Source organism: Pseudonaja textilis, chromosome Z (genome assembly GCF_049901715.1).
Source record: "Pseudonaja textilis isolate UNSWEBS1 chromosome Z, rPseTex1.2, whole genome shotgun sequence".
NCBI lineage: Eukaryota > Metazoa > Chordata > Lepidosauria > Squamata > Elapidae > Pseudonaja > Pseudonaja textilis.
In genome coordinates, this window is record NC_142008.1 from 134,881,679 (window position 1) to 134,906,491 (window position 24,813).

General features: G+C 40.9%; 1 protein-coding gene across 2 annotated transcripts in view; it reads left to right on the plus strand.

Annotated features, from left to right (window-relative positions):
* Positions 1-20,217, plus strand: part of ATP2A1 (ATPase sarcoplasmic/endoplasmic reticulum Ca2+ transporting 1) — a 37,034-nt gene extending 16,817 nt beyond the window's left edge. Inside the window, exons 9-23 of one of the 2 annotated variants that reach the window (XM_026712173.2) lie at positions 1,113-1,279; positions 1,428-1,516; positions 2,805-2,907; positions 3,995-4,126; positions 5,402-5,527; positions 6,533-6,751; positions 8,459-8,794; positions 10,125-10,345; positions 10,567-10,769; positions 11,733-11,818; positions 12,514-12,647; positions 13,574-13,691; positions 14,822-14,939; positions 15,760-15,803; positions 19,622-20,217. In XM_026712173.2, coding sequence (XP_026567958.1) covers positions 1,113-1,279; positions 1,428-1,516; positions 2,805-2,907; positions 3,995-4,126; positions 5,402-5,527; positions 6,533-6,751; positions 8,459-8,794; positions 10,125-10,345; positions 10,567-10,769; positions 11,733-11,818; positions 12,514-12,647; positions 13,574-13,691; positions 14,822-14,939; positions 15,760-15,764 — 2,057 coding nt within the window. In that variant the 3' untranslated portion in view covers positions 15,765-15,803; positions 19,622-20,217. The remainder of the gene's footprint in view (positions 1-1,112; positions 1,280-1,427; positions 1,517-2,804; positions 2,908-3,994; positions 4,127-5,401; positions 5,528-6,532; positions 6,752-8,458; positions 8,795-10,124; positions 10,346-10,566; positions 10,770-11,732; positions 11,819-12,513; positions 12,648-13,573; positions 13,692-14,821; positions 14,940-15,759; positions 15,804-19,621) is intronic. The other variant, XM_026712172.2, reaches the window with a different exon arrangement.
* Positions 20,218-24,813: the final 4,596 nt, after the last annotated feature.

Sequence of the window (24,813 nt, forward strand, 5' to 3'; positions counted from 1 at the left end):
TACTTAATGATCGTTCAAAGTTACAACGGGACTGAAAAAAGAGACTTATGACCATTTTTCATGAAGCACCCCCAAGGTCACGTGATCAAAATTCAGATGCTTGGCAACTGACTCATACTTAAGTTACGACGGTTGCAATGTCACTGGGTCAAGTGATTACCTTTGGCAACCAGAAAAGTCAATGGGGAAGCCAGATTCACTTAAGCATGTTACTATCTTCACGTCTGCAATGATTCACTCAACAACGGTGACAAGCATGGTGGCAAAATGGGGCAAAACTCACTTAACCAATGTCTTACTTAGCAACAGAAACGCTGGGCTCAATTGTGGTCGTAAAATGAGGATTACCTGTAATCCCATTAAGTCAAAACCAAAAAGAGCTCAAAACATCAGGTCCAAATGTGTCACTTTTTGCACTGCTACATATGTCCTATGACCCACCTGATTTTATTTAATCTTTTTTTAAACTGAAAAATAGCAAGCAGATTGCAAAAAAAGTAGCATCCTATAGCACCCTCTTTCATGCCAGGAAAGCCCTGTGAATTGCACAGAGCAAAGGGGCATTTTTGAGGCAATAAAGAAGGGAGCGAGTACAGCTCAATGCAAGGTCTGGAAGGATGCCCACCTGTCTAATATAGGCAGTTCTCAACTTACAACAGTTTGTTTAATGACTGTTCAAAGTTACAACAGCACTGAAAAGAATGTTTTATGACTGCTTTTCACACAACCATTGCAACATCCCCATAGTCATGTGATCAACATTCAGATGCTTGGCAACTGATTCAAATTTATGATGGTTGCAGTGTCTTGGGTGTGGTGGTCATTTTTTCCAGTCCTTCTACTATAATGTTGTCACTCTGAGATTTTAGAGACTGTTCAGATCAGTATTTTCTGTACTGTTTGGCTATGACACACTGTTACATTTCTCATTAAAGCCTTAGTATTCTTTGTTGCAAATTAGAATCTAATAATACAAGTTCCTCAATCATATCTGAAAAAGAAGTATAATTATGGGCAATAAGGCTCAAAGGAGACATCCAAGTGGATTTGTTTGAACATGACATGAATTCTCCAAGCTTATCTTTTTGCTCCTTCCTTTTCTTTCTCCTCAGGCCTTCCCGCTGTCATCACGACCTGTCTAGCCCTGGGGACTCGCCGTATGGCCAAGAAAAATGCCATTGTCAGAAGCCTGCCCTCAGTGGAGACCTTGGGTTGCACCTCCGTCATCTGTTCCGACAAAACTGGCACCCTGACTACCAACCAAATGTCGGTTTGCAAGGTGAGCTGAAGGTGGATGCCAGCATTTTTCTCATCTAGAGTCTTTTGGGCATCTCATCTTCATTCTTATTGAAATCTCTTTCCTTCCTTCCTTCCTTCCTTCCTTCCCTCCCTCCCTCCTTCCTTTCTTCCTTCCTCTCTTTCTCTAGATGTTTATTGTGGATAAAATAGAGGGAGATTTTTGTGCCTTAAATGAATTCAGTATCACTGGTTCCACCTACGCCCCTGAAGGAGAAGTGTAAGTACAAATGTGAACTCTAAACAAAGCCAAACATTTTATATATACACTAATTTTTAATTACATTATGCTAAATAATATAATTTATTGGTTATTATGGTTTGAAATTATAATGGCTAGTTTCACACAAAATACTGACTCAAAACTAAATAAATCCTATTCTGCCTTAGTGTGGTATTTATTCTTCCAGAAATTCCAGATGCTTTGATTTTTGAGATGTTGTTTTGCTTCTCCCATAATTCACAGAAACAATCTATGCCCCTTTCAATTATATATCTCAGCCCCTGCTGAATTAAGCAATGCCATGGCCATTCTATTCCAGTACCTGGAGGCGATAGGGTGGGAAGCAACAAGTTCAGCTGAATTCTGGCAAGATCGAGTAGCTTTGAGTTTGGGGCCCTGTCAGTTCCAGGACTTTGCCATCCTTGGTGCTAGATATGATGTACTGTCCTGGATAGACCCTATGCTTAAAAAGTAGGTAGCATTCATGGCTAGGAAGGCATTTCCACAGGTTTGTGCTATGTGCCATTTGAGTCTGTTTCTGGTTATGTGGGGCACTGCTCACTGTCACTCATGCCCTAGTCACCTTCGAATTGGAGTATTGTAATGCACTCTAAGTGGGGCTGCCCTTGAAGACTATCCAGAAGCTTCCACTGGTGCAAAACGCAGCGATGTGGGCAGTGAGGGCCACATAGGATGGACTTTGTATTACTTGAAACATGGTTTCTGTAGTACTGTTGCACTGGCTAACTAAAATGGGTTTTCCATCAGCAGTGATATATGTTTCTAGGACAGGATGTCCTTCACAGGCTGCCAATTTGCTTCTGGGTCTGATTCAAGGTCCTGCTTTTGACCTTTAAAGCCCTTCATTGCATAGAGCTGGGTTATTTGAAGGACCACCACTTCCCAATTACATCCGCCCATCCCATAAGATCTGGCAGAAGAGGCATGCTGTAAGTCCCATCTGGTATAGTTGGTGGACAAGAGGAGCCAAGCCTTCTCTGCTTTGGTACCCATCTTCTAGAACATTCTCACCCCTGAACTGAATTTAGAAGTCTCTTAAGGCCTGGCTATGGTCATTTTCTCTGCAGGGGATCCCTTTACTAATTTAATAACTTGTGTGCCTCATGCTTTAAAAACTTTTAAATAATGACCATTTCTAACATGTTTATTGCTTTATCTCTTTGTTGTACACTGCCAGTGTCACTTTTTTGTGAGATGGGGGGGGGCATATACATGGGCTGTATAAATAAAACAAAGATATTTTAAAACTTTTTTGCACATGCAGATTTAAGAATGACAAACCAATCAAAACTGGACAATATGATGGTCTCGTTGAACTGGCCACAATTTGTGCCCTTTGCAATGATTCTTCGCTGGATTATAACGAGGTGAATGCTTCTCTTTGGCTTCATCATCTACTTCTCAGCAATTGTTCATTAAGAGATATCTGTGGCCCCTTTCACCAAAACCTCAAAATAAAACTAAAGCCAGAGGCAAAAAAGATGAAGAGATTTAAAAAAATTCTTTGGAGTCTAAAAACTCTTAAAAAGCAATATACAGATTTTAACCTGGCATCCAGAGGAATCGTACATAGTCCTGGACAATATTCTAGCGGGAATAGATTCCAAAATCCTCTAATTTCCTTCTCTAAGTTAGAACTGGCAGGTTTGTTGGAGCTGAGAAAATGACTGTTAAACCTTAGATGAAGGGAAGCCTGGAATAAAAGGAGGTTCAAATATCCTCCTCCCTTTTGTATTTCTGGAGATATGTCAGGTGTTGAGGGCAAAGGACTTACAAAATTCATTACTGCTAGTTTCTTTTCTCACAGGGTTGATAAAATTGTGCTACACGCACTAGTGATCATTATTTTAGGCAGTTAAGACTGGAGACAGAGCACCAGTTTGGTGTATTGCTTAAAGGCAGTGGCCTAAAAACCAGGAAACCAGGAATTCTAGTCCAACCTTAGATACAAAGTCACCTGGGTGACTTGGGGCCAGGCTTTGCCTTAGGAAGAAAACAACAGGAAATCACTTCTGAAAAAGTCCTCAAATATCTGCCTGGACTTATTTGTATAATTGCCAGGGGTAAAGACTAATTTGAAGGCACAAACAACAGCAACAATACTAGAGAGTAGTTATAAGCTAGCAGAACAGCCCTGAGAATTATAAGAATTAGTATTCTGAGGTAGACCAGACTAGAAAACCAAAGTTATGAATGCTAATTTCTGTTATTATATAGTTACAGTAATAGAATATTGCAAGTCTGAATACTCTCTCCCCAATGCTCTCTTTTTCTGTGTGAGAATTTGGGTCAAGTCTGAGATGTTTTTTCAAATTACATTAAATTAATCATTCTTGCTTCCAACCATACTGCCCTTCTTCAAGGTTGAATCTTGATACCGGTAATACACCCCAAGCATTTCATGATCACAGTTTGGCACACCAAAACCATCACTCTGATTCTTTATTTTCCCAGTCCAAAGGTGTATATGAGAAGGTTGGTGAGGCCACTGAAACTGCCCTTACCTGCTTGGTTGAAAAGATGAATGTCTTCAACACAGATGTACGAAATCTCAGCAAGGTGGACCGCGCCAATGCCTGCAACTCAGTAAGTACCTGCTTTTTCCAGGAACCGACTCTCATTAGAGTGCCAGGCACAGGGAACCAAGACTGCCATGATTAATTTCTCAAAGTAGTTTCGCTGTTGTTTACGTATAGGTAGAATCTTGCCAGATTAAAGCACACTCCGTATTACTATCAGATAAATACTGTGAAGATTTAGGGAAGGTCCCTTCTCTGATCTCTTTCTTCATACCAATGATTCAATAGACTTCACTCCTTCCTCCTGAAATTTAGTGCCAGATTCCACCATATAAAGTCCTATATTGCTCGGTCACTGAGTTGTGCCATGTCCACCTCCACCGTAAAGAGCATGCAACGTGTTTCAAGGCCACAACGTTCATTGTTTATGTTGAAGTTCTCAAGTTTCCCCCATGGTCTGCTGTGCAACAGGCTTGGAATGCAGAGGCACTGTTTAGTGGAGCACAGGAGGAACACAACAGTAGAAATGTGTTTGTGTTAGGGGCTTGTTGTGGGGCGAAAAAGGGAGTTGATTCTCTGGAGATATAACTCATCCAAGTACCATTTCTCTCCCCCCACACACTTTTTTTTTTGTAATTTACCAATTCTGCCTTATAACAGACATCACAGGAGTGGGTTTGATGAACTAAATTATAATTTATGAAAGATGATGTTATAATAAATCTATTTGTTTTTTTATTGATTGATTGATTCTCTACAGCAGGGGTGTCCAACCTTGGCAACTTTAAGACTTGTGGACTTCAACTCCCAGGGTTCCTCAGCCAGCTTTGCTGGCTGAGGTACTCTGGGAGTTGAAGTCCACAAGTCTTAAAATTGCCAAGGTTGGACACCCCTGTTCTACAGCCATCCACCTCAACTGTTAATTCTGGGTGGCTTAAAATTCCAAATTATTCCAAATCATTGGTGGCTTAACTATTACCACAGCCTTTTGCTATTTTAGCTGCTGTAAACTTACATAGCATCACCTGAAAGCTGATACTTAATTAAAATAATCTATTTTGCTTGTGTGGTATTGAAAAATCTATTTGTTTTCTTACAGTCTTAAGAGCCATCCTCTGATGGCCTTCTCCAGGTATATTTGGGTCTCTTCTGAGGTTCAGCAAATATGATTATTCTCACATTACATACTTTCCAGAGGTGGCCATGTCCTCTGCATTGGGCTAATATTGGAAACCAAGCCTAGTATATTGTTTGGATTCATCTCATTCATTTGCTGTGGTTCTTTGTGAAGCAAAGTTAAGGTTTAACCCTCTTTTTCTCCCTCTGCTTTGCATTTGTTCAGGTAATCAAACAACTCATGAAGAAGGAATTCACCCTGGAGTTCTCCCGTGACAGGAAGTCCATGTCTGCCTATTGCTCTCCAGCCAAAGCTTCCAGGGCTGCTGTTGGTAACAAGATGTTTGTCAAGGTTGGTATTATGCTTGTGTGTGGCCCATCTCAGTTTGACTTTTCTAAAGGTAGCCCTCGACTTACAATCATTAGTTTAGTGACAAAGGTACAATGGCACTGAAAAAAGTGACTTACAAATGTTGTCATACTTTTGACTGTTGCAGTATGTCCTTGGTCATGTGATCAGAACTTAACTGGTTCATATTTATGACAGTTGCAGTGTCCCACAGTCGTGTGATCACATTTTACGACCTTCTGACAAGCAAAGTCAATGGGGAAGCCAGATTCACTTAACCATGTTACTAACTTAATGATTGCAGACATTTGGTGAACAATGGTGTCAAGAAAGGTTGTAAAAAGGGGCAAAACCTATTTAATAACTGTCTTGCTTAGCAACAGAAATTTTGCACTCAATTGTTGAGGACTACCTGATATATACAAATGGTAACTGTTCAGGTGGGACCTACCTTGGCATCCAAATTAACCTGGAATCTTTCCATGGACCATCATATCAGAGGGAAGACCAGGTTCTCTCTTCTTTTTTTGTAGTTAGTTTTATACATATGGAGTTTTGTTCTTATTTGTAAATTTTCTCCTATTGGAAAAAAATAATGGATAGACTTTCAATTATCTGAACCTCCTTTAGCTGTCATACAGTTCAGTGATGGACATTCAGATTACTATATCTACCACTTACTTTTCAACATAAAGGAAAGATTCTTTTTAAGCTGAAGTTTTATGACCTGATCAGTGATGGGATTCAATTTTTTTTACTACCGGTTCTGTGGACATGGCTTGGTGGGTGTGGCAAGGGAAGGATACTGTAAAACCTCCAGTCAAAGGTGGTATTTGCCAGTTCTCTGAACTACTCAAAATTTCCTCTACCAGTTCTCCAGAACTGGTCAGAACCTGCTGAATACCACCTCTGGACCTGATTCAGACAGTTATGTAGCCACATTGCTCGCTATTCTAACCACTTTCTCCTCAAGTGACAATACTTGTTATATTTGTTGTTTCTTTGTAGGGTGCCCCTGAGGGTGTGATTGATCGTTGTAACTATGTCCGTGTGGGTACCACACGTGTTCCCCTCACTGCCGTGGTTAAGGACCACATATTGGGAATCATCAAAGAGTGGGGCACAGGACGGGATACTCTCCGTTGCTTGGCATTGGCCACTCGTGACACCCCACCAAAAAGAGAAGACATGAATTTAGAAGATTCCACCAGATTTGCTGATTATGAGGTAAAGCTTACTAGTAATGGTAGATCATTACTGAAAGCTATAGAGCTGGGTTATCCAACCTTGGTAACTTTAAGACTTGTGGATTTCAGTTCCCAGAATTGAAGTCCACAAGTTTTAAAGTTACCAAGGTTGTATACGATATTTTTATGATTTTCTAAATAGAGTTTATTTTGAAGATTATGTACGCATTTTAGCCTATATTAGTATATTGTCTTAAAATATATTTACTGAGCTTTATATTTCAAATGCTGTTTAATTTATTTTCTTTTGTAAGAGACCCCTGCCCTGGAAAGTTGATCTGAGAGTTTTCAAAAGATAGCAAAAACTCCCAGGTCAGCTTCTAGGGGCAGGGATCTCTCATGAAAGAAATGATGAAACTGAATTCAACAGTATAAAGCTTATTAAATACATGTTAAGACAATATAGCAAATGTATGGATTATCATTACATTTTTAACATGTGCAAGTATAAAGGGAAACACATGCTTTGCGGCTGGTGCGGGGGAAACACCCTTGATTGACTTTAGATACTATATAGCTTGATTATGGAGTGTGGGAATGGCCTGTGTCCATGATCTTTAAAGTTACACTGAAGTCCTGGTGGCAAAAATGGAAGGCAATTGCTTTATGTTTAGTCACATAAGAGCAATTCCTTCGTCTCAATCTCTGCTTTCTTGAGAACTCTGAAGGACAACAGACAAGCCAGGTATTGGACATAAAAGCAATGTGCTCATCCACTGTATGTTTAACCATGGATTACTGAATAAATCACTATTACCTAGTTCATGCAAGCCACTGAACATCCTGTTTTTAAAGTCACAGTAGGTGATATAAGGCACCAAAATAAAAATTGGCATTGACATTTTGGTTCAGTACATTATATGAACAATAAAGTGGGTTAGAGTTAGGGTTATAAAGCGGGAACCGGCCACTTTTTAATTTTCTCTGTTCTTAGTTTATCTCCTATTAATTCTTCTCTATTTTATTTTATTTATTTCTTCTCAAGAAATTTGAGTTAGCATATAAAACATTTCTCCTTCCTATATGCATAAGTGAGCTCTAAGTTAGTTAGTCTGGGAGAAGCTTCTAATCATCGCGAACTTTGTCTCTGTGGAGATTTTGATCCAATTCTCCCCTCAAGCCACCATATTATAATAGATCTATTCAATGAAAAGTTTTATTTATTCATTACTTTAGCTTCTAAATTGTTCCGTATTCAAAGAAACTCAATAGCTTACAAATGACAGTATAAATTATATTATTAAAAAACCCAGTAACACAAACAACAAAGTCATGATGTGTCACCAGTTGGGTTACAAAATCTTCAAGCATTCCCAGACCCCTCTTTGAAAAGCCACATTTTCATAGCTCTTTGAAAAGGTGGTCAGAGAATTCAGCTTGAGCCTTTATTTATCTTAATTGCAAACATTCCCACCTTTGGCATGGTAAAAACTCGATATAAAGACCAGATGGGAGTTATTTAGTAAACAGATAACAGATAATCAGAGTTGGAAGGGACCTTGTAGGTCATCTAATCCAACCCCCCGCCTAAGCAGGAGACCCTACACCATTTCTGACAAATGGCAGTCCAATCTCTTCTTGAAAGTCTCAAGTGATGATGCTCCCACAACTTCTGAGGGAAAGCTGTTCCATTGGTTGGTTAGTAGATTCCACAGGCAGCTCATAATCTTTTTTCTGACCTTTGCAGACTGACCTGACCTTTGTGGGCTGCGTAGGAATGTTGGATCCTCCCCGCAAAGAAGTTTCAGGATCCATTGAACTGTGCCGTGAAGCTGGCATCCGTGTCATCATGATCACCGGTGACAACAAAGGTACCGCTATTGCCATCTGTCGCCGCATCGGCATCTTCAGCGAAAATGAAGAAGTGTCTGGCAAGGCCTACACTGGCCGGGAGTTTGACGATTTGCCCTCTGCTGAGCAACGAGAAGCCTGCCGAAGAGCTTGCTGCTTTGCACGGGTTGAGCCCACGCACAAATCAAAGATCGTGGAGTTCCTGCAGAGCTTCGATGAGATCACTGCTATGGTGAATAGATGGGAATATATGTGGGCAGGGAAGGAGTGGTTCAGTGGCCCAGCTCACAATCAGGAGGCTGATCCCAAGTGGAGGCAGATATTTCTCTCTCTGGGCACAATGAGACTATATTCAGCAGACTGTATCTGCTGAACAAAACTCTGCATTGGTGACAGGAAGGGCATCCGGCCATTAAATACTCTACTAACTCCCATTCCACTACACAATGGACTATGGGGTTGTTAAAAGATGATATGTGGGCAGGGAACTACCCCCACCATTAGCTCTGGATGACTGAATGGGCGCTGGAGAAATTCAATAGAGGTACTTCCTTGACTTAAAACCACAATTGGGTCCAAAACTTATGTTGTTAAGGTGGTTGTTAAGTGAGTTTCGCCTGATTTTACAACCTTTATTGCTGTAGTCGTTAAGCGAATTTCTGTGGTTGTTCAATGAATCACATAGTCATCAAGCAAATCCTGCTTCCCCCATTGATTTTGCTTGTTGGAAGTTGCAAATGGTGATCGTATGACCGCAGAATGCCACAACTGTAAATATATGCCCAAATTGTGAGCATGTGACCATGGGAGGCTGCAACGGTCATAAGTATGAAGACCAGTTGTAAATCACTAGTTTCAGTGCTGTTGCTTCTTCAAATAGTTGCCCAAAGACTGGCTATACATTGAGGACAACCTGTAAAAGTTATAGGATTGTTTACATTTTTGTAGCTTGATGTTCATTAAAAAGAATAAAAGCCCATCTTCAGGCAACTTCTCTCTAGCAGAGTGTGTGCTGTTCAGATTGGATGCTGCAGAAATTTATTACTGTTTGGTGAACAAGGGAGCATCTCTTTTCATTTAAGCTATTAGGAAAGAGACCTTTCTATGTTTCTCCCTTTTCACTCGTTTGATCTGAGGATTAATTAACAAAAGAGAACCATGTCTTATTCCTATACCAAACTTTTAAAAGACAGAGGCAAACCACTGGACACTCCAAAGAATTAGGAATCAAATCAAACTTAATTAAAATAAAATTTAAAATAAATGCTAAAATAATAAAGATAACCGAACCCTGTTTCTTTGAACCAGAGCTCTGAAGGGACATGATGTAATTAGGAAGCATTAGGGAACATTTCAGGAACTCACTTTAGGAGTTAATCATTTAGGATATTTTTAACGGCTTCTTTTCCATTCTTTTCTGAAATGGTGGACCACCTCACGCCCCTCATCAAGGAGGGTTGTTCAGTTTTGGAACCTGGAGGTTTTCCAATATTTACTTCTTTATATCTCAGTTAACTCTCTATCTCCTTCCTCCCCTCCTGCCTCCTTTTGTCTCCTGATAGACTGGTGATGGTGTCAATGATGCCCCAGCTCTGAAGAAAGCCGAAATTGGAATTGCCATGGGCTCTGGCACTGCAGTGGCCAAAACTGCCTCTGAAATGGTGTTGGCTGATGATAACTTCTCCACTATTGTGGCTGCAGTAGAAGAAGGCCGGGCCATCTATAACAACATGAAACAATTCATTCGCTACCTCATCTCCTCTAACGTGGGTGAGGTTGTCTGGTAAGGGGCTTTGCATGCCGTCATCTGGCCTGGTTTAGCTTCAAAGCTAAACCAGGTTGTCCGGAAAACACTTTTGCAGAGGAACAAATCAACCCCAAGTAACTATGGTGGGGGAGATCTGTCCCCCCAAATGATGATGATGATGACATCACATGTTCCTGCCTTCCAGAGATTTCTTTGATCTCATGCTTGTCTTTCTTTTCTGTATCTCCCCATTCCAGTATCTTCCTTACAGCCGCCCTCGGTCTCCCTGAAGCCTTGATCCCTGTACAGCTGCTGTGGGTGAACCTGGTGACTGATGGGCTTCCAGCCACCGCCTTGGGTTTTAACCCCCCTGATTTGGACATCATGAACAAGCCGCCCCGCAGCCCCAAGGAGCCCCTGATTAGCGGTTGGCTCTTCTTCCGCTACATGGCTATTGGAAGTAAGTGCTTTCCTCCCATAGCTGATGCCTTAGTCTAGCTTTGGACCTATATCATATATTTGGGCCAGGGGTGGGATGCTGCTGGTGTAACAACCAGTTCGGTGATCGCGCGCACACACCTGACATGCGCTGTATGTGCATGAACAGCAAAGAAAAATCCTTACCTGCTATGTTACTTCGGGGAAGTAACACAACTGAGGGGCAGCAACCCGCTTTTCCGCACTGATCAGCTGGGATGATAAAGGTCAGTTCAGCACAGGGGCAGGCGGGTGGGCGGGCCCACATGATCACCGGAGCGAACCAGTTCTGTCCTAGCTGATCTTTGGAGCCAGAGGTTCACCTGAACCAGTCCAAACCGGCAGAATCCCACCCCTGATTTTGGCCCTATATTATAACTGTGAATTCAAGTCTGTACCTTCATCCTTGTCTTATGCGACCTCAGATCAGCAATCTGTATCATCTCCAAAACCCCAGGCAAGTACAAATCTTCTGCATGACCCAACCTGGTACAATTAGGCAATCTTTGGTTTATTCTTCAGTCAGTTGCATGTTATTTGTACTTATTATTATATGTTTGCAAATGTTAGGATACTGTAGGGCAAAATATGCATTCACCAGATAAATAATAGCAATAGCAGATTCATATACTGCTTCACAGGGCTTTGCAACCCTCTCTAAGTGGTTTATAGAATCAGCGTATTGCCCACAGCAATCTGGCTCCTCATTTTACCAACCTTGGAAGGCTGAATCAACCTTGAATCATTGAGGATCGAACTGCTGGCAGTGAGCTGAATTAGCCTCAGTACTGCATTCTAACTACTATGCCATCATGGCTCAAGGAAGAAACCAACCAAACCCTTTCACCCCAGTTTCTCAGCAATCATCCTTGAGGAGATACCCCCTTCTGCTATCACTGGCCTTTTCTTTGCTCACAATAGTTTTTCATTTTTGTTTTGCCTACAGTGTATGTTGGAGCAGCCACTGTTGGGGCTGCTGCCTGGTGGTTCCTATATGCTGAGGATGGACCTGGAGTGTCTTACCATCAGTTGGTGAGTTTTGATTGCTCTAAGTCAGGGGTGTCCAACTGGATTTCTACGAGGCCTGGATCAGCATTCTCCTCTGAGGCTGGCGGCGTGGGGGGCAGCGTGAGGCACGGTGCGGCATGGGGGATGATGGAGGGGGGGGCAGGATAGATGCCTCCTGAGGCACCCTGACAGCCAAAATGGGGTGCGAGGGTCAGCACATGGCCCCCAAGTGCCTCATTTTTACCCTTCATGGCCTCCTGTAGCACTCTGCTGGCCAAAAATGGGCAACGTGGCCCATTTTCGCCATGTTTTTCAACCATTTTTGGCCCATTTGGGGGGCATTTTTGGCCTGTTTTTTGGCTTGTTTTGGACCCATTTTTGCCCCATTTTCCAGCCGTTTTTGCCCCATTTTGGCCTGGCTTTCAGCCCAGTTCCAACCAGCAATATGCTGCAGGAGGCCATGGAGGGTGAAAACGAGCCCCCCCCCCCATGGCCCGTTTTAGCTGCTAGAGGCACCACAGGCAAGCCTTGAAGTTTCCAGGTTGGCCCTGCGGGCCCGATTTAAGCACCCTGTGGGGCAGATCCTGCCCCTGGGCCTTGAGTTTGACACCCCTGTTCTAAGTTATGGGAGACAAGTATTGAATGAGGATTTTCTTAATTCGGAAAAGCCCTGTTCAGTTTTAATCTCACTTTCCCGCATTCTTCTTTTCCTCTCCTAGTCCCATTTCATGCAATGTACAGAAGACCACCCTTCCTTTGATGGCTTGGACTGTGACATCTTTGAGTCCTCTGTCCCCATGACTATGGCTTTGTCCGTCTTGGTCACCATTGAGATGTGCAATGCGCTCAACAGGTAAAGTGGAGGAGGATGAAAGCCATGGTACTGTCTTGCACATTTTCACTAATATTTCTCCATGCATTGTTTCCACTTTGTGTAAATCTTATGCTTTCTCCAGCTTTCCAAATTGTGCAAGATGATGGGGAAGGACAAATTAACTCTGTGAAGATAATTCAAAGGTCATGCCAACAAAAAATGAATATTGGAGATTTAGTTTTAATTTAGCTTTTTTAACAATGTGCAAAAATGTATATTACAAGTTAACTTACATTTCATGCAAAACACCAGCCGCTGCAAATATGTAAGGCAAAATAACTTTTGCAGCAATATAGGGAACTAAAGAATATCTGAAAAATAACATTGTAAATCACCTATATCTCATCTATCATGGAAGAAAGGCAGCCTGCTGAAGCATGCCAAGGTTAATTAGCACAAAAGCATGCTTTCCCAGTTATTGCGGCAGAACTACTGCCATGCTCCAAAGACAAGTACCCTTAATTTAAAACATCTACTTATTTGCATAATGAATTCATGTTTTATTGTTCAGGAGGGAGGGCAAAGAACAAGTGCCTCCAATCACTAGCTTTCCCATTCTGACCAAATGTTTTAAAGTCATAAAGTATTGATTTAAAATGAAGTCTGAGATTAATTGAATTTTGCATCCAAATTGCAATACCGTGTTCTAATTTGTCACAATCCTCAAATGAACCCATTTGTTAATTCTCAGGGCTGGGACCTTGCAAGCAGAGTTAAGAGATCTATCTATTTACCCTTTTGCTCAAAGGAAAGTTGCTCATTTCTCATATATCTCAATTTTGTTTTAGAGGACTTGTTGCTATACATTTGCACCGACTGGTTATTTAAGACTGGAAGCTCTCGTTTCAAAAACAGGATGGAAATCATAACTTTGATTCAATTTCCTGTTTCTCTCTCCTACATAGCCTTTCAGAGAACCAGTCCTTGGTACGGATGCCTCCCTGGGTGAACATCTGGCTTCTGGGATCTATCTGCCTCTCCATGTCTCTGCATTTTGTCATCCTTTACATTGACCCCCTGCCTGTAAGTAATGGTGCCCACATTTTTGATCAGTGAGAGCTGGGGGGATTTTACTTTAGGATTCAAAAGTAAAAAGAGGCTACGAAGTCTGCAGAGACACAAATAAAGCAAGACTTTTCTTCAGCTCTTTAAAGCCACTGTATCATTTCCAGGATCATGTGGCAAAGAGGACAGCTACATGACCAACATACCCAGTTGTTTTAGGGAATAGCAGATGGGTGCATATCAAAATTTTGCCTTCAAATCTGAGGCATGGCATAACCCAAATGGCTAGAAGGCTGCACTCCCACTTCTTGCTGAATTCTACAGAATTCTATAGAAATCAAGAACAAGATTATGTAAATCCTTTCGAAAAAAAATACTTCAGAATGCACAGCAGTGTGTGCAAAATCCTCCCACCCACCCCAAATCATTCAAATAGTTGTTCTACTGTGCTTCTAACTGGAGAAGTCTTTTCCAGGCTTCTACAGCTGTTCCAGAAACTGTTTCTGGCTGCTTCTTCATGTGTGAATATGCACAGCCACCTCTGCTTGCTGGGAAAAATAACAAGTGAAGCAGCTGTGCAGGCAGGTATACTCACATGGAAACATCTAAGAGTAGCTTCTGAAAGCAGCACGCTCAATCTAGAAGAAACAGCTTCTTTCATGGCTTGAAAAGAGATGCTTCAAGTGTTCTCCCATTCATTCCAGAATTCCTTCATCAAAGGATTTATACAGTCCTACTTGCTTGGAATAATAAATCCCATATATTAAATCCAATTTTTAATCAGGATTCAGCCAATTAGAATAGAATAGAATAACGGAAGGGTCCTTGGAGGTCCTCTAGTCCAACCCCCTGTTTAGGCAGGAAATCCTACACCACTTCAGACAAATGGTTATCCAACATCTTTCTAAAAACTTCCAGTGTTGGAGCATTTACAATTTCTGGAGGCAAGTTGGTCCACTGATTAATTGTTCTAACTGCCAAGAAATTTCTTCTTAGTTCTGAGTTGCTTCTCTCCTTGATTAGTTTCCACCACAATTATATTTAATGTAGCCTATCATTTTAGTACATAGCCTGACTATGAGTGGAAAGGTAGAAGAAAATACATATTTCTCTATTGATTTCTCCATTGTTGTTCTTGTGTTTTCCAGATGATCTTCAAACTGACACACTTGGAGTTGCATCATTGGCTCATGGTGTTCAAGATATCCTTGCCCGTCATCTTTCTGGATGAATGTCTCAAATTCATTGCCCGGAACTATCTGGAGCGTAAGCCTCCCTAACATACCTTATCTTCCCAGTCCTTTGCCTTTTCCTCCTTACTGGAAGTGGATTTCCCAGATGGAATCCATGAAAGCAAAATCATCAAGTTGGAGAAGATAAGAAATGGGATGTCCCCTCCCTTCTGATCTTTCTCTTTGTAATTATTTCCTGCCTTCCTCTGATATTTCCTCATTAGTCTAGAATTCCCATCTTCAGTCATTCAGTGCAACAACACACCTTTAAATATAGGATTTGGTCCTTGGTCCCTTGGGCTTCTTCCTAGGGAACTCCATGGAGCACATCCAGATGCATCTGGTATCAGTTCTGATAAAGGCAATGGCAAAGTCCCTTTTATAAAGCTGTGGAGTTGCCTTTGGATCCTTGGTTTCACTTTTTTAGATCTGAAGATAATGTAGGTCTGGTGGACCAGGGGAAGCATTGACATAGATGCAAACTGTCTGTTTGTCTGTGGAGATTCTCAATTATCCAGGTCATGGTTGTCCCAAAAGTGCTTTTTCAAAGGCGATGTCGAAGAAGCTTCTTGGGTGGGAAGAAAAATGTCTTCAATGAGAAATAAAGTCCAGGACCTTTTGAAAAAGCACCTCTGGGAGTTCTGCGTAATAAGATATAACAAAAGAGAGAAGAAACAGTTGTTTGCCTATCTTTTATTCTAAAGAGTTCTCCCTCATTTATGGGTTGCTAATCATTCATTCATTCATTCGTTTTACTTATTCATTCCACCAGACTAATAATATTCTCCTCCTCTTCTGAATGTCCTTCCTAATCTCTATTAACTCTGGCTTCTTTTATCCTTTCCATCCTATAGCATAAGCTCCTTCCCCCTCTATTCTCCTGTGTCCTGCCTCCCAGGTATCTTACTGTACAACCATAATTGCATGCCTTGTTTGTTCTCTGGCAATTCTTTTATATCTGTCTGTTGATCTATGCAAAAAAAATAGGCAATATCTGTGCGGAGCTGGGAAAAATGTTTCTTTTTTGCTTGGACAGTCTGTTTGCTTCAACTGACATTGTCCAGGAAATCAGGGCCCAGCTACATAGGGGGAGAGAGCCTGCTTCATAGGACAAGAGAGAGAAAATAACAATAGCACTTATATAGCACTTCACAGTGCTTTTACGGCCCTCTCTAAGCAGTTTACAGAGTCAGCCTATTGCCTCCAACAATTTGGGTCCTCATTTTACCCACCTCAGAAAGAGGGAAGGCTGAGTCAACCTTGAGCCTGGTGGGATTCGAACTGCCAAATTGCAGGCAGCCAGCAGGCAGCAGAAGTAGCCTGCAGTACTGCATTCTAACCACTGAGCCACCACAGCTCTTAAATTCTCCCTGAAAGAGAATTATTCTAAGATTACCATTTCTTCATGAAATGTTTTAATGGTGGTAATCTCCATGTTGCACAAATTCAACTTCTTGTTGGGATGCAGGAACGGTCATGGCAACTTCAACAAACATCAACTATACATATTATGTTTTGAATGCCCACAGAGCAAGCTGAATTTCCAAGTAGGGTTCAAATTTAGCATTTTTAAGATGGTGGGATTAACACGACTGCCAAGGAATCTTTGTATATCCACTTTAAAAGCTCCAAATATTTCAGAGAATATAGCACCATGTCTAATCCACTAATCTTCACAAAATAGGTTGGAGCCTGATCTAGCCAACCTCAGTGACTCTACCTTAGAGTAGACGTAGGTAATGTGAACATAGGAAAACCAGAAAGTTTATCCTCATCCTTCTCTTCCTTCACCTTCTGCTTCATCCCCAGTGAAGCCTATGTACATAATATTGAATATAAAGGAATTAGTGACAAAGAGAGAAGGAGGAGGAAAGGCACAATAATAATCTGTTTTGCTGATTGGTTCCTATTTCAGTCTACTGAAATGTAAATGGTAGTTTGGTTCATGTGCCAAGATACTCAAATCAGCAAAATTACAATGCCAAGCATTTCTTAGAAGACTGCTGAACCAGTGTATCTGTAATGTTGGTACAGAAAGTAGGGAAAATAACCTTGACAGAGATATACAAGGTATATTATGGCAAAATAAAGATAAATTAGGGTTAAATTAGCCCTAAAGATATATTAGGGCAAAAAGGGATGAAACATATTTTATGTTCACCAAAGACATAATATTCAGAAGCAGCCTAGACAGACCCTTCTTTAATTCACTGAACTGTAAGAAAAGAAGATACAACACAATCAGATTTGCAGGATTGACATCAGCACCACAAGGTAGAGTCCATCCAAGAAGTCAACTCCACAGAAAGTGCGGGGTTGGGGTGGGGGGTGGAATACCTTTACTAAGTTTGGCTATAAACACAGAATGTGTCTGAACCCTTTCCAGTATTTTTCTGTTGTGAACTTAAAACCTTTTTCACACACATCCCAATCATCCAGATGATGGAACCTGTGTATTTCTATCAAGGACATTTTCCATACTCTCTACAGTTATTATATGACAGACCGATAAATTAGAGAGGGTCTGATTCTGAATATTATGTCTTTTGTAAACTTAAAATATGTTTCATCCTTTTCTGCCCCAGTAATGGATCATTCATATCTCTGTCAATGTTATTTTCCCTACTTTCTATAACAACACTGCAAGAGAAATTGGAACATTTTTACATTAAAACTGACTCCTATATGAATGGTCATCAACACCTCTTATGACTTCTGCAGTTCCTGTGTTGCAGAGGAAGCTCAGTCGGGGAAACAAATTACTTCTTAGGAAAACTTGCCTGATTTATTGATCCTTCCTTTGAGGAACATCTTAGAAATTTCTAAAAAATCCTAGGGTAGTTTAGAGTTCAGTTTTGAAACCACTGAATAATTTCATAGGATCTTTTAAAAGAAAAAGACAGGATAAATTTCAGTGCAAACCATTTTACATGTTAATTTGTTGGATTCTATGAACTCTAACTGCCACATTCCAAACTGTACTTCTGTTAGTCGGACTTTTTCGTACATTCCACCTTTCCTGGCCATTCTTGGCCTTGGCGCCCTTTTAAAGATGCTTCTGACTTCATTGTGTTTGGTTCAATGAGAGGATAGTCTTAGACTGACCTTTGTTCGCACAAAAGTCTTTTCTGCTTTCCACAGCCTTCCAGTGCCTAGCTGTGCCTTTATTGCCCTTGTGTCATGCTTAGGCAAATGTCATTGCTTGGCCATACATTTGCTGGACAGCATAGGGGATGATGCTCCTTCTGTGGGCCTGCTGCTTTTGGTGTTGTCAGTTTCTTCTTAAGAAATGGGTGAGGATGCTTGGGCAAAGCTTTGGAGAAAATGATGTTCTGGGTTGGGTAAGCTTTTCTGTGCTGGGGTTAGCATGCATGAAACTAGGGCAATGAACATTCCCAGGTCTGTTGATTTCTCCCTAAAGCTCCAAGGCCACAAATGCTTCATAGGAAGCAAGTTCCACTCAGTGTGTAAAATTAGTTCTTAGTCGGTAGAATTATTTGGGGCTTAATTATAATGTAATATATTCTATCTGTCTATAATGTAATATATTCTATCTATCTATCTATCTATCTATCTATCTATCTATCTATCTATCTATCTATCTATCTATCTATCTATCCATCCATCCATCCATCCATCCATCCATCCACCTATCCATCCATCTAACTCCATTCATGCATCCATGCATTCATCCACTCACATACCTCCATCATTAGAAGAGCTCACCAATATCCAGCATAGTCCGTAATAAAATACCAGAACATTATATAAATAATTAGCAAAATTTACAGTAAATCAACATTACTGCTGGAACAACATACAAAAATATTAATCCACATGATAACAGCACCCCCTTTAAACTGTAAAAAAAATCCCCAGAAAAGCTTCATTTTTGTTAACATCTGAAACATAATTTATGTCAGGAGAAGTGTCCATCTCTAGGGGAAAGCTATTTTATAGTTTGTCTCATTTTCTAAGCATAACACTGGGCGCAGCATTAGAGATTTTATTTTATTCCCATATTAAGAAAACACAAGGGGCAGTTTTCTCCAACTTAGTGAGATGTCCGTAGTATTTCAACATATTTATTTAAACCATTCACTAAATTCCATGACAGCAATCATCAGAAATGGAAGATGTTAAGTATACCAAGAACCATTTAAAAATTATATAGGAAATGAGAATTAAAAATATACAGTAGGCATAAACATTTCTCAAAAAGATTGGGAGGGAAAGAAAGTACTTGAAGAAAGAAATTCATAAAGTGAGACAATGCACTTTAAAAACTACCCTCAACAAATTGCAAGGAGTACACATTCTTACTAGGGTTTATTGTGATGATTGGAAGTAATACTCAAGTAATGGAGTATGGGCCCATGGGATTTGGCATGCCTTCTCCAATTAGAAAGAGTGGCTTTCCCCAATATGTGGCTATTAGATTATGAGATTATATCTCTGATAATCAGCTGAAGGCACAAAGGTTTATAGAGATAGAAAAAGGCAGCAGAAACAATAATAGCTATTTGCTAGACTGCCACTTGCTAATGGAAAAGTGAGGAGAATCCCATTAGGCCTCCAACCCAATCACAGACCAAATTTTGCAGGAAGTAGTTCTAGGTTATTTATCTTGCTTTCAATGGATGTGAGGAGGGGTGGGGGTCTTGGGTTCTTCATTCCCTGCACTTTATTCTTTATTTTCTTCCTCCCTTTTTACAGAGAATTTAGAAGGAAAGAAGTGAACCTTTGAGTCGTCATGGAAATAACCACATCGTTTCCCCCCAATCGTCAAGATCTGCCCATTTCCCAAACCCCAATGTCTTGTCTTCAGCCCTGCCTCTGCTTCTCTGTCCCTCTGTTATTTAATAGTGTCACTCTTCCTCTTTATCCTCTCTGCTAGTGGGATTGCTAGTGTGGGCCACAGTGCTGGCATTTGCCATGCCATGTTCCCTGCCAGCTGCTTCTCTACCCAACCCACGAACCTCACCAGCGACTCGGTTTCTGTACATTTTGAACCACCTGCCTGTCCTTGCCTTCGCACACGCAAGCTCACACACGCACATATGCACACATACCGTCCCAAGTGCTTTCCGCATTAGTGACCACACTATGTTTGTTTCCCCGTCCCCACCTTCTTCTCATGACTAGAACCCACCTCAAGCCCAGGACTGGATTTTTTAATGCACACATAAAAAGAAGGAAACATTTTGTTAGGAAAAACAAACAAATGAAACTCCTCAACTTGGAGGAAATGAAGAGATTCTTCTAGCTGCTTATTTATTGATATTAAAGAATAAACTCTTAACTGTATTAAAGATTTTGAACTATTCTCTTATTGTTGTGCCTCACAGGGGAATGGACAGAGAGACTGATATTCTTCTAATGCAATGCATAGGTAGTCCTCAACTTATGACCACAAAATTTCTGTTGCTAAGTAAGACAGTTGTTAAGTGAATTTTGCCCCATTTGACAACCGTTCTTGACACAGTTGTTAAGTAAATCACTGCAGCTATTAGTAACATGATTATTAAGTGAATCTGGCTTCCCAACTGACTTTGCTTGTCAGAAGGTTGCAAAAAGGGGTCACATGACCCTGGGACACTATGACCGTCATAAATATGAGTTGGTTGCCAAGCCTCTGTAATTTTGATCACATGACCAAGGGATGATGTAACGGTTGTAAATGTGAAAAATGGTCATAAGCAGGGGTGGGATTCAATTTTTTTAAACAACTGGTTCTGTGGGCGTGGCTTAGTTGGTGGGTTTGTCTTGGTGGTAATGTGATTGGCTGGGTGTAGCCAACTCAACATCACTCACATCGAGGCACGCATCTCCTTGCCTGGCCTCTCATGACTGTGGGGATGCTGCAACAGTTGTAAGTGTGAAAAATGGTCATAAGTCACTTTTTTCAGTGCCATTGTAACTTTAAATGGTCACTCCACACAAGCAAAGTACCAGCAAAGGAGGGGAAAAAACTCTTCCTGAGACAGGAAGTCTAGTCCTGCCAAGAATGTAATAAGGGTTAATGGAGAGGCAGTTTCTGTAAGCAACACCAGAATGTTTCCTTCCTGCCTTCCTTACAGGATTAGGCCAGCAATTTATTCTAACAACCAGTTCTCTGAACTGCTTAGAATGTTAACAACTGGTTCTAATGAATAGGTGTGAACCTGCAGAATCCCACCCCTGGTCATAAGTCACTTATAACAAATGATTGTAAGTCTAGGAACTACCTGTATATGAAACTACTAATCTGAAACGGGCTGGGATGACATTTCAAGTAAATAATAATTTATTTAACATGACCTATGGGATATATCATAATTGGATGGGCTTGTGTGGCACTCTATCAGACACACCCGCTCACACCCACACCCACAGACACACAGACAAACACACACACACCCTTTAGAACCCTCCAAGTATCTCAATTTCATAAATTCTCTAGTTAAACACAGCCATTATGGTCTAATTGGCAAAGTTCCATCCAGGATGGAAAATTCTTGAAACTAAAGTCCAAATATAAGGAACTAGTTGAAAAATTCTGAACTAGATGGTCCCCAGGGAAGATAGCAGCACTAAGCCATAAATCATAATCAAAACCCAACGTTATAACAAAGTATATTGGGTGAATTAGCCCACAGCACTATAGTACAGTAAGCAGTGTATATTTTTCCCTCCATACAACAATTTGCATTTTTTTTTATTGCACAGTGTGCAGAAATTTAATGTTTTCTTCATATACAAAGGTACTGAATTTTCCTTATTTGCAGCCACAGTTGTCAGGAAAGTGCTTGTTTTCACTATGGTTTGTTTGACTCTCATTTTGAAAGGAATTTAACATTTAACCACCACTCCACAATTGATTAAACATCTTGAAAATAACGAGAAAAGAAGTTGCCACTTTATAATTCCTCCTCCTGACTAGACCAGGCAGAGAGAGATTTCTCTGGAGCAATGAAACTGATGGCATTGCCAAATTGGTCTCCCATGAAAAAAAAAAAAGCTGTTAATTGCTTATTTTTTTATGAGACAGATTGAAACTATCATATTCAGTTAGAAAATGCAAATCACACTGTACGGGCAAAAATAAATCTGCTCTGCCAGCAGCAAAATGGGTATTTCAGATACAAGATTCTTAGCATTATCACTCAAGAAAGACTTCCAAAAACAGGAAGTCATAGTGACAGGTTTTTCAAGTACAAATAAGAACAGATGCAATACATGCCTCATTTGGAAGCAGGCCATATGGAATCACAGTTGGAATAATAATAATGCAGAATACTTATGGTGGGCCACTGCAGTATAGACAACACAATTGCAAAATCAACCAAGTAATCCTTGAGCACAGATTGTAATTCGTCTAAAAAGCACAAGACTGGAGCGACTCTTGGTAAGACCACACTCAAAATATTGTGTCCAATTTTGGTCTCCACAATATAAAAAAGATGTCAAGACTCTGAAAAGAGTTCAGAGTAACAAAGAGGATTAGAGGCTAAAACATATGAAGAATGGTTGCAGGAATTTGATATGTCTAATGAAAAGAAGGACTAGGAGTGACATGATGGTACTGTTCCAATACTAAAGAGTGTCAACTCTTGAAACAATTCTTGCTAAAGCCATATTTTTTTGCTTCGTTTCTTAGTTGCCATACGTATAGGGGTGGAGGAGTGAGACATGGAATGTAGAATGCGCTAGACATAACAATGATAACGCTCCTGAGAACCAAGGCCAGATCAACGTGCCCTAGCAACAGCAGGAGGGAGTGCTAAGAAGTTTATCAAAGGCTTGTTTGACTAACAGTGAACTGTGACACAAGGGGGATGGGCAGTATCTATTCTTTAATTATACCAAAAATGCAGGAATTATTCAGTGTTGGTTTCACATCTGACCATGCATAAGGACTTGCCTCTCCTCTGCTACTCAGGAAAGCAGAATTGTTGAAATGGGCATTATTTCAAAAGGAAACTTTTATTGAAAGAAAGTGATAGCAAGACAAAGATGGAAGAATCTGAGGATTCCATCGCATAAGAGATAGAAAGCCCTCCCCTCAGCCCGGAGCAGGGCAAGCCAATCCATAGGTGCAAAGTTGTTTTGAGAACTGAGGGCTGAGAAGATGATAAGAAGTTGTTCCGGGCTGGCTTGCTGGAGGCTCTGGTGCTGAGACAAAACAGATGGCTCTCTATCCATTCCCTCCCCGCTTACGTTTCCAGGATAGGCATACTATAGGGGAAAAAAAGGTTATAATGTGAGGAATTCATCCAGGCCCTCCCCACAAGAGTGGCAGTGTCCTGATAGGGATCTATGGGACCTGACATCAGGCTGATATGATGTGCCCAATAAACAGGATTTTTGAGGAAGCTAAGCCTCAGAATCTTGAATTGATTGGGAGCATTACTCAGAACCATGATGAGAGTGCTTCAATGGATGGAAACTAAGGAGAAATTTCCTGCAGAACACTTAGTGGAATAGTTTGCCTTTAGAAGTTGTGGATGCTCTCTCACTGGAAGCTTTTAAGAAGAGATCAGGCAAACATTTGTGTGAAATGATACAGGATCTACTGCTTGATCAAGGGGCTGGACTAGACAACCTCCAAGGTCTCTTTCAAATCTGTTATTCTGTTATGCCTCAGCTAAAATAAGGATGGGAGATTTAGGAAAGCAGGTTCATCCTATGGAATCATAGGCATCAGTTGTGTGTGTGTGTGTGTGTGTGTGTGTGTGTGTAGAAGGCCTTGTGATGAAACATACCTTGCAACGCAAACTTATTCTTCCACAGTATACATATGCAGTACATGATGCAAGTATGTTTGTTTGTTTACAGTATATTTGTTTTGCCATCTATCTCACACAATATAAAATGGGGGTGCTGGTGTGTGACATCAGAAAGCATTTTTGGGTGACATGATGGTTAGGAATGATACCTATATGTGGAAAGGATTGTTAGTTTTCCTACTTGGCAGCATCCTGATGTGGCTGTCTGTTTTGCAGCTCAGCTAAACCTTGGGTTGAAACGACCTGTGTCACGGTTAATTTCAGCATCAGTTGCTGGCTGTTAGAGCTCTGCCCACACATACATCATAGGCTCCAGCTGCAAAACATTTTTGAAAACCACAGCAGCCCCTCCCCAAACCATCATCCTGGGATGACTGCTTAACATTAGCAACATGCCTGCAAAAATGCACTGAATCTCCTGGGCCAGAGGAGCCATTCATGCCTGTTGGCTGAAATAAGAGATTCTGGGCATGAGTCTTTGGTTGCAATGCAAATCCTACAATTCAAAGAAAATGACAAAAATGCTGTTTTACAAATTGGGATGCTGGAAGCTATTTTTCCATTGGCTGAAACACCTACCAATATCTGCATATCCCAAAGGTGCTTTTTCAACTGTACTGATTGTTTTTCCTTTGAAGACGTTTCACTTCTCATCCAAGAAGCTTCTTCAGCTCTGACTGGATGGTGGGGAATGGAAGGATTTATATTCCTTACAGATAGCTGGTCATTTGCATTCTTTTAGCCAGTCATTAAGGTCACTTGGAGGTTTATCTGTGTCATCAGGGTCACCTGGGTGGTGCAAATGGGTGTGCAGCCTTCTTCAAATTCTATCTCCAATCTACAATACAGTCCTTTCAACAGTTCCAAGAAGGCTCCACACCCATTTGCACCATTCAGGCGACCCTGATGACACAGATAAACCTCCAGGTGACCTTAATGACTTGCTAAAAGAATGCAAATGACCAGCTGTCTGCAAGGAGTATAAATCCTTCCATTCCCCACCATCTAGTCAGAGTGGAAGAAGCTTCTTGGCTGAGAAGTGAAATGTCTTCTCAGTGAAAAGAAAAAAAAAGAAAAGAAAGTCCAGTTGCCTCCTAAAAAAGCATCTTCAGGACAACCATGAATGATGACTGAGAATCT